Source organism: Miscanthus floridulus, chromosome 9, assembly GCF_019320115.1.
Source record: "Miscanthus floridulus cultivar M001 chromosome 9, ASM1932011v1, whole genome shotgun sequence".
In the NCBI taxonomy this organism is placed as follows: Eukaryota; Viridiplantae; Streptophyta; class Magnoliopsida; order Poales; family Poaceae; genus Miscanthus; species Miscanthus floridulus.
In genome coordinates, this window is record NC_089588.1 from 43,806,757 (window position 1) to 43,821,007 (window position 14,251).

General features: G+C 42.1%; 1 protein-coding gene across 1 annotated transcript; it reads left to right on the forward strand.

Annotated features, from left to right (window-relative positions):
• The first annotated feature begins 9,696 nt into the window (after positions 1-9,696).
• Positions 9,697-10,350, forward strand: LOC136479754 (uncharacterized mitochondrial protein AtMg00860-like). The gene has a single exon (XM_066477514.1). It carries the CDS (start codon positions 9,697-9,699, stop codon positions 10,348-10,350), a length of 654 nt encoding a protein of 217 aa, XP_066333611.1.
• Positions 10,351-14,251: the final 3,901 nt, after the last annotated feature.

Below are 14,251 nucleotides of genomic sequence, written 5' to 3' on the forward strand. Positions count from 1 at the left end.
ATGACAAAGACAAATAACTGAAATGTGTTGGCACAAATCACAAATAACAATTTTTTCTATGGAAAGACACGGACAAGAATGTTGTCCGTGCTTGCACAAATCACAATAAACAAAATACATTTTTTTCTATAAAAGGACAAGGACAAAAATATTGTATGTGTTGGCACAAAAACAATAACACATAACAAAGATGTGTACAATCATACAAGGATTCTGTAGTTGTTTGTCAGTTCCTTATTCCAAATGCAAACACCTAATTATATACAAGGAAAGGCAAATTAAAATACTACAGTCCAGAAGTTTCAGTTGGTGCTACATGATTGTACAGAGCTGCTACAGATAGGACAGCAACATTAAACTGTGAGGCAAACATGTGACACGGGAGAGGACGGGTCTATTCAGAGCTTGGAAGGCAATGTTGTTATCAGGCAGGCGAACCTAGATGATGATGCACACCAGCAGCATGATGAGGCAGGTGAACAGGAAGGAGAATGTGAAGCTTAAGTCATAGCCCCTTTTGACGCCCCAGAAGGTGAGCTCCAGAACAGAAGCAACGGTGAGCATGGTAGCTTGCAGAACCACTGTGCCTGTTGACAAAATACACAAGTTCAAACATTTATACAGAAAAAGAACACAAATTAAAAGTTAAATAGGCAAATAGGGTATACTTGCAGAATATATAAATAAACTAGTAGAAAAACGAGAACATGAGGCAAAATGGTTCAACACCAACATATTGCATATGCTCAGAACTACAATTGCGGTGCCCAGTAGTTGCAATTTCCATTATTGTTGATTGCAATTATGTAATCCAATGTTTTATTTGTTTGGTTTTCATCAACAGCAGATATTAATAGGAACATAGCACTTCAAAATTCAGTAATATAGTATGGATGCATCTTATTTCTATAGTACTGCACCAATACAACCTGAAAGTAGCCCGAGCATATTTTCCAAGCTGTGAGGTTTTGTGAACTCAAAATTGAGTATTATGTCTGTGAGGAAATTCTCTATCACACATAAACCAGCCATCACCTAAACTGTTCCAACTGTTGTTAGGACTCCACCTACACTCCCACCAATAACTCTGTGGTCAGGACCACACAAAGCAATGCAAAGCCCTCTGCTTCGGGTCCGTGTACCACCATCATCTAGCACCAAGTACGATCTGGAAAGGCACATGATCTCAAATCGACCCTGCCAAATCAACAATAAAGCACAAGGGTACAAAACTAAATGAGAACAAAATAATCAAAGTATACATGAACAATTCCATGAAAAAAAGAAAGAAAGTATCTTGTATAGTATGGCCCGCACTGTAGCCTCAAACAAGGATCTAACCCCAACCTTGGACTGAAAGCAGACGTTCTCAGCATACTTAACTAACTAAGAGAAAGTGTGGAAACAAATGCCTCCTTTTATGATTTATTTTTCCCACCTTTGATAGCAATACTTCAGTTGTAACATGCAAACAATCCAACCATCCAGGCAAATGCTATCAGCAAAACTTTTGTTTAATTTGGACAGTGGGCAAACATCTATATTCAAATATGCAACAAGAGAAGAACAGAACACATACATGCAGTAGTTTTTAGGCAAATGATAACCAACAGCAACATACGTCATATGTAACCACACCACCAGACTCTGAATCTTGGAGAAGGGTTGCTGTAGAAACAACTCAAGTTGCTGAAATGATGCACACTGCCCTTGGGCCTTGTTGTGAGAAGTCCATTATTTTGGCAGCAATGTCCTGCACAAAGATTCAATGATATCAAAGCAACGTCCTACACAAAGATTCAGTGATATCAAAGCAACGTAACTGCAAACATCAAAGCAGGCAGAATTGTACAGAGTAAAAACAAAAGCAAGCAACTGATCAAGTAGGAGACAGAGAGTATAAGTATAGCAAACCAAAATTGTTAACCTCCTACATCTACAGCAGGTGTGATTTTGTGATGTGATAACTGATAACATAGGTGAGGAGATAGACAGATCAAAAGATAAAACAAATATAGGACTATAGGTGTTCTGTAAACAACTAACACATGTCATTGATTTGTTCTATGCGCACAGAGAAAAACATTCCCAGCACAGGACAAAAGAAAATTAAGCCAAGTAGTAAATTTTCATATTAACCAAGCAGTAACTTTTCAGGCTGCAAGTATCATAATTTAGATTATGAAATAGAGTTCCCAATTAAAGAGAAACTGCATAAACTACATAAACTAGAATAGTAGTATGATTCAATTTTAGATTAATCACAGTGCTAAAACAGTAGTATGATGATTCACTAAAAATTAGAAAAATTAACAATACTAAAAGAAAAAATATTGACATCGCATCGCAGCATGTATGCAAATGCATTGAAGCACAGCAAGCAATCTCCTCTATATATCAAACTCGCCATGATGCTTCATAAAACATATATAGATCAAAGCTGAGTGGACCTCTGTGTACACGGCAAATCAGGTGCATTAACAGAGCTCAATATTGCTAACATAATTGACCACGACCAAAAAACCAAGGAACAAATCGAGGATCTATGCAAGCCACAGGATGCAGATCATCGTTCACTAAACACCGGCTCACAAACATAATGCAAAGGATACAAAAAATTGGGGATCTAAGACTTCAGAAAGCTAGAATAGTGTAATTTCCCATAAACTTGATCAGACAAAACAAACAACCTCAGCAATTCAATACCTCAATTCTGATTCTAGGTGAGCAATCTGGCGCTCTTTGGACAGTAGATCCTCTTGGCACATGGCGAGTTTTTCTTCTAGATAAACATTTTTTGTCGCTTGCCAATATCAACCCATAGCCTCCACATATTCGTTTAACATGTGAACACATATCTAAAGATGGCAAACAAAACAAATCAGAGAACGCCAGCCTAAGTCAGCCCCTATCCTACCCTAGGCCACCCCAGCCCCTATCCTAAGCCAGCCCCTATCCTACCCTAGGCCACCCCAGCCTGTCCAGCTTGCCCCTGGCCGGCCGTAGCTTGCTCTAGCCCGGCTGCAGCCTGCCCTAGCCGGCCACGGCCGCTCCAGTGCCACACCTAGCCGACCGCCAGCTGCAGCAGCCGTGCCAGCGTGCCTTCGTAGTGTCTCAGCCCAGCTCCATCCGGCCTTTGGCCCATCCAAGCGGCGTAGGCGCGCCCGCACTCCCTCTCCCTCTGTCTCTCTCTCTCGCTGCCATGCCTGGCCCATGCGTTAGCGCGTCTTCTCTTCCTGGCGCTGTCGCCGAGCTGGACATGAGACCGACTCAGAGCTGCCCCAAATCCTGATTTCTTTGGGATTGACTAGGATCCTCATGCCTAGGCCTCTATAAGGACCGAGCTCACCATGCCGCGTCCGTTTTTCTGAACCCTAGCTATGCAGCCGCCTCGATTAGAGCTTGCAGCACCGCCGCAAGCCCTAACCGAAGCTGCCACAATCGTTTCCACCGTCCATTGCTTCTCCGCTGAATTGAGCAGGATGCCGAGCCTCTCCACGTGGTATTGGAACTCCCCATGCTGTTTTCCCTCTTTTCCTCGCTCTCCGTTGCTCACATGCCGCCGCTGTGGTTTGCAGAACGTAGCCGTGCGCCCCGTCGAGCCTTTTGTCGTCTCCATCGCGTCTTGGGCCGTGCTAAGCCCCTAGGTGAGGTCGTCGTTTCCCGCTGTTGCTTCCGATGCCCTCTGCTCATTTCTCCATGGTCCCTAGGGCCGAAACCGAGTACATCGGCGAGTTTCTCGTCGCCGTTAATGACGGACCACCGCGCCAGAGTTGTTCTGGCCGGCCGCTCTCTCTCTCTCTCCCTCCCTCCCTCCCATCTGTTTTCAGCCGTTCATCTCTAGATCTACGGCCTAGAATACCCGATACCCCTTCGCGGCCATTTTGCTAAAGAGACCCCTGGCTTTTGGCTATTTGAACCCATCGTCCCTGGTTGCGAATTAAATCTAATTTCTAATTATTTTAATTCATAATTAGTTCAGTTTATTTATGAAACTGCCATCAGTAGCTTATAACTGGCATAGCTTCTCCGTTTTAGGTCCGATTTTAGTGAAATTCGCGTCTGTGTGATCGTAGCAAAACATAGATTAGTTCTATAAACTTTTCAACTTGATTTACTACTATTTGGTGTACTGTTCTAATTATTGTTCTTGTTTGCTTCGTGCATGATTGTATGGATGCTTGTATGATGATGTGGATGATCGAGTATAGACAGTGAATAGTATAACACTAAGCAAGACCAGTACTTTAACGAGCAGGACTAGCATGAGTACTTTGAGCAAGGCAAGTATAGCATGGGATCTTCCTTGTTGTCCTATTCACCTTAATCACTTTTAATCATATGGATGTGTCTACCTTGTTATCACTAAGGATTTCCTAGCATTTGTACTTGTACCTTGATACCTATGGGATTATGCATTGGGTAGTATGATGCTGGTGCTCAAATTAAATACCATGATCTTGTAACTTGATTAATGGATTATGCAATATGCAATAAAAGATGACTTTTTAGCAACAAGGAACTAAAGGGCTGGAGCATAGTTTGTGTGATGCTCTAGATTCCTCTCCTTAAGGACTTATCTGTAAGCGATCATCCGGGACTTACAGTACAACCGTGAGGGCTACATGGCTCTAGCTTTAGTTCAGTAGAACGACCTTTTCTAGCTTGTTAGAGGTTATCGTTATGGCGCAAAAGGGGCTTGATGAGCTGGGTATAGTGCGGCCTCTGTCTGTTTATGTATAGGCTACGCGTCATTGTGCCACTCGGAAGGGGAGCTCTACATCCCCTTGCCAATTGGAATCCTAGCGGCCCTAACTTGTTAGATGAACCTTTGAAAGGCTTCATAGTGTACCCTGCTTGCTCACCTTGGAAGTGTTTTGGGAGTAATTAACCCAGACATATGGGCAACACGACTCACGGGTAAAGATGTACAACCTCTATAGTGTGTTAAAAACTATTATAACAGCTGTGCTCATAGTCACGAGCAGCCTTAGACCCTTATGGAATAGATGATCACTGATAATTACTTGTTTATGCTATTCATTACTCATGTTTACCTGATCATGTGTTTATATGGGTTTATGACAAACTTGTTGCTACTCAATTGCATAAAATTATGACTCAATAAAAGCTAATTGCAGTTAAACCAGTGTCTACATTTTGAGCCTCATGAACCCCATGTTATAATTGTAAAGTACGAGATGTACTTACACTTGTTTATTTTCATTACTTGGATAAAAATCCTGGATGGGTAACAAATGGTAACGATGGCTATGATGATTTTCCTGAGGATTACTAGTCTTGCGATCAACCAGTCGACCGTCCCTGTGGCTATGGAGGCACCATAGCAGTTATCTTTATATTTCTGCTTGTGAGACTTTGATATCTATTGTAATGGATTGATATTCATTATGTAATAAAGTACCGTATTTGGTATTCTCTATTAATTTGTCCCTATATCTATGTGATTGATTCCTGGGCACACATATGGTTTTATATCCAGCTTTGTCTTTAAAATTGGGTATGACAAATTGGTATCAGAGCCGGTGTTGACTGTAGGACGTAAGCCTAGATAGAACTGGTCGCTTAGGATGCTCTTGTATCATCTATTTCATGCTATTTGTCTTATCCTTGCTATGTGTTAAAATTTATGCTTTTCGCAACTTTATTCTGTTATAAATTAATTGTCTCTACTTTGACTCTACCTTGGTCTAATTCTGTAGATGCCTCATGGCCGTAAGACTACCCGCAAGAGCACTGGAGTAGTTGCCACTTGCAAGAAGGTACACGTTGAGGAGGGTGCAAAGGAACATGATATTGTCCCTGCTGGTGTTCAATCTGAGCAAGCTTCGCACACACCACCCCAAGTTGTGCCACCGTCTACAGTGGGATGGACCATGAAGAAGTACACCAAGCTTGGAAGCGATGCATCCAAACCTCACAATCGACAGATGGGATTGCTACAGGCCTACTACCCTGAATTGAAGACAACTGTTGAATATGTCTGTGAGGAGAACAAGCATCCTTTTGAGAACACCTATTGGGAGTCTAAGGTGTGCATCTATGTCTGGGATGAAGATAAGCAGGCCTTTTGGGAGCAGTTGGTCTACAACCATGGGGTTAGTCGTGCTACCATGCAAGAAAGCATGGATGATGAAGCCTTTGAAGCATACATGGGTCTCCGTGCTCGACGTTTCAGAGATATGATCGATGATCAATTATGTTTCCTCCCTTGCCATCACCAGGAGCTTGGGTGGGTAATGATGGGGCCTGACGGTCTAGACCCGACTACTACTGTGATGGCGAACTTTGCCCATGAGCTAATGATGCAGAATGGACGACTTAAGGAAGAGCTGAAGGCAGAAAAGGAGGCTCGTGAGCAAAGCCAAAAGATGTTGGACGATATGAGAGCGAGTCTCAACATGCCAAGGATGTACGGAAAGCTTCTCCATGATCCTCTACCATAGGTGTGGTGTCCCCTTATGTAATAAAAGACGCTAGTAGCACGAGTCATGTCGAGTCGAGTCAAGTTTGTGTGCTTGCGAACTTTAATCCTTAGTTGGATTGTGCTTGTGATCAATGTGTGATTTGGAGTTTTGTAATGACTGCTGGGAGGTTGTGGGAATGTCCACAAAGTCCCTTAGTTAAAGGTTTAAGGTTTAAGGATAATGAATTATATAGTTGGGTTGCTTATCATGTCTTTCTGCATACTGTTTTCTGGAGCAGTCCGTGATTTTTGTGGAATATCTCAAAATCTGTTCATGCAATGCTTATGATATTTTTCTGGGAACAACTAGACTTCTATACCTTTCATATGCCGCTGGAATAACCCTCATATCTAGTTTTGTTTGAGACATATAATTGTTGCAAGTTGAGGATTATGCGCCGACAGACTTTCTGGACAGAATTTATGTTTCGCTGTTTTACCTTATTTTAACGACAGAATCTGGGAACATGTTGTAAAATAAATTTGTATATAATTTCATAAGCTTTCTAACCATGCTCAGAACGTCTCTGTTTGATATCTACAATCCGAGATATGACTGTTTTACTGGACTGCTGTTGATGGAACTCGCCCAGAAATTTTTAGTTTTACTTCTTTATCTTATATAAGTGAAATTTTATTGGATATCTCTGAATCTCATCTTTGTGATTTGGAAAACAGATGGCCAACAGGAGGAACACTAGGAGAGGTGGTGCACCTGAGCCCAACCCCAATCCACCACCGCCACCACCAATGACAGTGGAACAACTTATGACGATGCAAGCACAGCTGATGCAGACGATGATGCAACATATTCAGAATCAGCCCATAGGCGAACCACCACCTGTTCATGTTAGGGACAAGCGTGGTGAATTTTTGAAAGGGCATCCTCCAATATTCACTCATGCCACCAATCAATTGGAGGCAAATGACTGGTTACGGGCACGGGAGAAACAGCTGAACATAGCACAGTGCAATGACATGGAAAAGGTGTTGTACGCATCAGGACAGCTTCAGGGAGCTGCCCAAGACTGGTGGGAGTCATTCCAGTATGGACGTCCCAACGATGCTCCTGCTATCACTTGGCAGGAATTCAGGGAGAACTTGAGATCATATCACATTCCTGAAGGATTGTTAAAGCTCAAGCAAGAAGAGTTCAAAGCCCTGAAGCAAGGGTCAATGTCTGTGGGGGAGTATCGTGATAAGTTTGCTCAGTTATCACGTTACACTCCTAATGAGGTGGCAGATGATGCAGATAAGCAGTGTCATTTTTCTCAAAGGCTTGTATGATGGTCTTCAACTGCAGCTCATGTCCAATACCTATTCCAACTTCAAGGCACTTGTGAACCGTGCCATTGTGGTTGATAATAAGCGCAAGGAGATGGAAGTCAAGAAAAGAAGGCTTCAAGGATAGGCATCTGAAAGCAACACTCGTTAGCGTACCAACCCACAACAAAGCTTCCAACAGAGGTACCAGGGGTCGTCTAGTCAGTGGAACCATGGTCAGTACCCGTAGCGCAATCAGTTCCAGCAGTGCCCGCAGAACCAGCAACAAAGTGGCCCGCAGACACCACGCCAAGTGAACCCCAACACTACTCCTATGAAGACCAGTGCCCCTAACACCCCCAACAAATGCTTCTGTTGTGGAAAAGAAGAACACATGTCTTATAACTGCCCTGAGAAGCCAAACCAGCAAACCCCCCAGGGTCAGAACAACAACCAGAAAGGGAGGCATCAGCCGTCACCCAATACAGGAGTCGCCCGAGGTCATGCTTGGTATGTTCAGTGTCAACTCTATCCCTGCCACCGTTCTTTTTTATTCTAGTGCTTCGCATTCCTTCATTTCACAAGCTTTTGTTAGAATGCATAGTATACTCTTATGTGCCATGAAAAACCCCATACTAGTAAATTCACCGGGAGGGAGCATGTCAGCTTTTTATCATTGCGCCTCAGCTAGTCTTTCTTTAAAGGGGTAGACTTCAAAGTGAGCCCTATTGTGTTGAGAAAGGCTGGTATTGATCTTATTCTAGGTATGGACTGGATGATGCAACATCAGGCAGTGATTCAGTGTCAGGAAAAGGTTGTAGTTTTGACAACACCCAAGGGAGACAGAATCAGCATTGATGTGGTAGTGCAAGCACCTCAAACAACTACAGTGAATCAGCTAGCAGATGGCGCCTAGAAGGAAGACTCAGTTGTGGAAGAGTTCCCGGATGTGTTCCCCGATGATTTGCCAGGTATGCCACCCGATCGCAACATTGAATTCATTATTGAGCTTTTACTTGGAACTGCACCTATAGCCAATGTTTTCCTAAACGGTAAACGGTCTTTACACGGTCGCCCTTCGTTTAGCATTTAGGCTGTTTACACGGTGTTTAAACGAAGTTAAACGGTCTAAACGGTTTTGTACTTAAAAAAAATACATATAATCATATATGTGCATGTAAAAAATCAAGTATTCTAGCATTTATACATATTTATCCGAGTAAAAATCAATTATTTTGGTATGTATATATATTTATGCATTTGAAAAGAACCAAATATAGATATTTATGCATGTAACATATCAAGTCTACACATATAAAAATATAATAAACTTAAGTATACAAATTTATCCATACAAACTAAACTAGATTTACCTCGTGTTCGCCTAAACAGGCGTTTAAACAGCTATTTTGCCCGTTTAATGTTGTTTATCTCCGTTCCGTTTCGGCCGTTTAGACTGTTTTTTCCTATTTTTTGACCGTTTAAACGGTCAACCGTTTAATTTTCGTTTACCCACTAAACAAGACATTTTACCACCGTTTACCGTTTACTGGCCGTTTAAACCGTTTAGGCGAACACTGCCTATAGCTAAATGACCATATAGAATGGGGGTAAATGAATTAGAAGAACTTAAAAAACAAATAAAGGAGTTGCAGGAAAAAGGTTTCATTCGTCCTAGTTCTTCACCATAGGGTGCACCGGTTATCTTTGTTGATAAGAAGGATTGTGGCCAGAGCATGTGTGTTGATTACTGGTCACTTAATGAGGTTACAATCAAGAACAAGTATCCATTGCCTAGAATTGATGATTTATTTGATCAGTAGAGAGGTGCGTATTTGTTCTCTAAGATTGATCTTCGTTCTGGTTATCATCAACTGAAGATTCATGCTACATATATTCCTAAGACAACATTTACTACAAGGTTAGGGTTGTATGAGTGTACAGTGATGTCATTTGGCTTGACTAATGCTCCTGCATACTTTATGTACTTGATGAACAAGGTGTTTATAGAGTTTCTAGACAAGTTTGTTGTGGTATTTATTGATGATATCTTGATTTACTCCAATAATGAGGAAGAGCATGCTGAACATCTAAGGCTCGTCTTGCAGAAGCTCAGAGAGCATAAACTGTATGCTAAGAGGAGTAAGTGTGAATTCTGGCTGAAGGAAGTTTCTTTTCTAGGTCATGTTGTCTCTACTGGTGGAATAGCAGTGGATCCAGGCAAGGTAGCTAATGTGCTGAACTGGAAGCCGCCTACAGATGTGAGTGAGATCCGCAGCTTTCTTGGGTTAGCTGGTTACTATCGGAGGTTCATTGAAGGATTCTCTAAGCTTGCAAAGCCTATGACTACATTACTAGAGAAGAACGCTAAGTTTGTGTGGTCTGAGAAGTGTCAAGCTAGCTTTGAAGAGTTGAAGAAGCGGTTGACTATAGCTCCAGTGTTGATATTGCCAGATTTGAGTAAGAATTTCTCTATTTATTGTGATGCATTTCGACAAGGTCTTTGTTGTGTGCTTATGCAAGAAGGAAGAGTTGTTGCTTATGCATCTAGACAGTTGAGAAAGCATGAGCTGAATTATCCTACTCATGATCTAGAGTAGCAGCTGTGGTGCATGGTTTGAAAATATGGAGACACTTTCTTGTTGGTCATAAGAGTGATATCTACACGGATCATAAGAGTTTGAAATACATCTTCACTTAGTCAGATCTAAACTTGAGACAGCGTTGCTGGTTGGAGTTGATAAAGGACTATGACTGGGAAATACATTATCATCCTAGAAAGGCAAACGTTGTGGCAGATGCACTTAGCAGGAAGAGTTATGCTAATGGGGTGTAGTTGGCGTCTATGCCTAAAGAGTTGTGTGCTGAATTTGAGCATCTCAACTTGGGCTTTGCCACTAATACAATGGAGTTAGTGATAGAGCCTTCCTTGGAGCAGGATATACGCAAAGGTCAGTTTGAGGGTGAGAAATTGAAGGAGATAGCAGAGAATATTGTGTTGGGTAAGGCACCAGGTTTTAGTATGGATGACAATGGTACTTTATGGTTTGGGAAGAGGTTATGCGTGCTAGAGATCAAGGCTATCAGAGATGCAATACTACGTGAAGCTCATGAGTCAGCTTGTTCTATACATCCTGGAAGCACTAAGATGTATTTGGATCTTAAAGAGAAATATTGGTGGTATGGATTAAAGAGAGATGTAGCAGAATATGTTGCATTGTGTGATACTTGTCAAAGGGTCAAAGCTGGGCATCAAAGACCTATAGGATTGCTACAACCTATGAGGATACCTGAGTGGAAGTGGGAAGAAGTTGGTATGAATTTCATAGTTGGTTTACCATGCACTCAGAGAGGTTATGACTCGATATGGGTAATAGTGAGTTTAACTAAAGTTGCTCACTTTTTGCCAGTCAAGACCATTTACACAAGTTCCAAGTTGGCTGAATTGTATATGGAGAGGATAGTGTGTCTTCATGGAGTTCCCAAGAAGATCGTGTCTGACAGGGGTACTCAATTTACGTCTCACTTTTGGCAGAAAGTACATGAGTCTCTAGGTACACAGTTGAATTTTAGCTCAGCCTATCATCCCCAGACTGGTGGACAGACGGAAAGAACTAACCAGATATTGGAGGACATGTTAAGAGCCTGTGCATTGCAATATGGTACAAATTGGGACAAGAGTTTACCTTATGCTGAATTTTCATACAACAACAGCCACCAGAAGAGTCTCAAGATGGCACCTTTTAAAGTATTGTATGGACAAAAGTGTAGAACACCTTTGTTTTGGAACTAGACGGGTGAAAGTCAAGTTTTTGGACCAGATGTGATTAGAGATGCAGAGGAACAGGTGCGTATGATTAGAGATACTTTGAAAGTAGCACAGTCTCGTCAGAAGAGTTATGCGGATACTAGAAGGAGAGAATTGGTCTTTCAAGTGGGAGATTATGTGTATCGTAAAGTGTCACCGATGAACGACATGAAGAGGTTCAGTGTGAAGGGAAAATTAGCACCACAGTATATTGGTTCGTTTAAGATTGTTGAGAGAAGAGGCGAAGTGGCTTATCAGTTGGAACTTCAGAAAGCTTGTCAGGGGTGCATGATGTCTTTCATGTGTCTCAACTCAAGAAGTGCTTACGTGTGCATGAGGAACAAATACCTTTAGAGGAGCTTAATGTGAAGGAGAATCTCACTTATATGGAGTATCCAATCAAGATATTAGAGACAGTGGAAAAAGTCACTAGAAGCCGGGTCATAAAGATGTGCAAGGTGCAATGGAATCGTTACTCGGAAGATGAGGCCACTTGGGAAAGAGAGGAGGATTTAAGATCGGAGTACCCATAGCTCTTTGAATCATCAACAGTGGAATCTCGAGGATGAGATTCATCTTAAGGGGGTTAGGTTTGTAACACCCTAGAATTTGCATTCTTTTGAAATAGATAAATATGATTTAATTATGCATTCTTGTGAGCATTCAAATGTAGTAAATAATAAGTTTTATTAAATTAAAATCAAATATAAGGCTAGATACATGTTCATGAATTCGTGCATCTGCATTGGATTTATTGTATTGTGTGGCTTTGATAAAAAATTCAAAAAGGAATTCAATTGCTTTTGAAAGTAAGTTGGGAAAACCCTTTTCAAAATACGTTTGTGCTTAAGGCAAGCCTTTCTTTTCTTTTCTTTTTCTCCTGTTGGACCTTGGTCTGTCTAGCCAACCTAAGCCAGCCCCTATCCTACCCTAGGCCACCCTAGCCTATCCAGCTTGCCCCTGGCCGGCCGTAGCTTGGTCTTGCCTGGCTACAGCCTGCGCTAGCCGGCCATGGCCACACCCAACCAGCCACAGCCGCTCCAGTGCCACACCTAGCTGGCCGCCAGCGGCAGCAGCCACGCCAACGTGCCTCCACAGCGGCCCAGCCCAGCTCCATCCAGACTTTGGCCTAGCCAAGTGACATAGGCATGCCCGTACTCCCTCTCCCTCACTCTCGCTGCCACACCTGGCCCACGCGCCAGCGCGTCTTCCTCTTCCCGGCGTCGTCGCCAAGCCAGACACGAGACCGACTCAGAGCCACCCCAAATCCCGATTTCTCCGGGATTGACTGGGATCCTCATGCCCAGGCCTCTATAAAGACCGAGCGCACCATGCCGCGTCTATTTTCTGAACCCTAGCTACGTAGCCGCCTCGATTCGAGCTTGCAGTGCCGCCGCAAGCCCTAACCGGAGCCGCCACAGTCGTTTCCACCGTCCACCGCTTCTCCGCCGAATTGAGCAGGACGCCGAGCCTCTCCACGTGGTATTGAAACATTCCCAGCACAGGACAAAAGAAAATTAACCAAGCAGTAAATTTTCATATTAACCAAGCAGTAAATTTTCAGGCTGCAAGTATCATAATTTAGATTCTGAAATAGAGTTCCCAATTACAGAAAAACTGCATAAACTACATAAACTGAAATAGTAGTATGATTCACTTTTAGATTAATCACGGTGCCAAGACAGTAGTATGATGATTCACTTAAAATTAGAAAAATTAACAATACTAAAAAAAAAATATTGACATCTCATCGCAGCATGTATGCAAATGCAGTGAAGCACATCAAGCAATCTCCTCTATATATCAAACTCGCCATGATGCTTCATAAAACATATATAGATCAAAGCTGAGTGGACCTATGTGTACACGGCAAATCAGGTGCATTAATAGAGCTCAATATTGCTAACATAATTGACCACGACCAAAAACCCAAGGAACAAATCGAGGATCTATGCAAACCACAGGATGCAGATCATCATTCACTAAACACAGGCTCACAAACATAATGCAAAGGATACAAAAAATTGGGGATCTAAGACTTCAGAAAGCTAGAAGAGTGTAATTTCCCATAAACTTGATCAGACAAAACAAACAGCCTCAGCAATTCAATACCTCAATTCTGATTCTAGGTGAGCAATCTGGCGCTCTTTGGACAGTAGATCCTCTTGGCACATGGCGAGTTTTTCTTCTAGATAAACATTTTCTGTCACTTGCCAATATAAAACCATAGCCTCCACATATTCGTTCAACAGGTCCACACATATCTATAGATGGCAAACAAAAACAGATCAGAGAACGCAAAATATGGGGGCAGATAACTGATTCAACCACAGAGGCAAGCTTTCTGAACATATGTTTTTCCTGCTTAATCAAATGTAAAAAGGAAAACAAAATAGTGGCAAAGTTATATATAAAGACTAGATATTGCACATGTTAAACACCATAATTGCAGTATTTTAGGTGTGTAAATGTGCAATCAAGAAAATGGTGCTTCTACATAAAGGAATAGAATAAGCCAACTGCCTCTTACTCACCAAGATTGAAAGAAGCCAACTAACGCGATTTTATCGTAGCACACAAAAATAAGACATAAAGGTCAAATTAATTTAGTTCAGAGCAATCCATATAGCAAAGAAAAATGCAGAAAGGAAACTTGGTTGCATGCTCCATTCAGTGGTTGCCGCAACCTCACT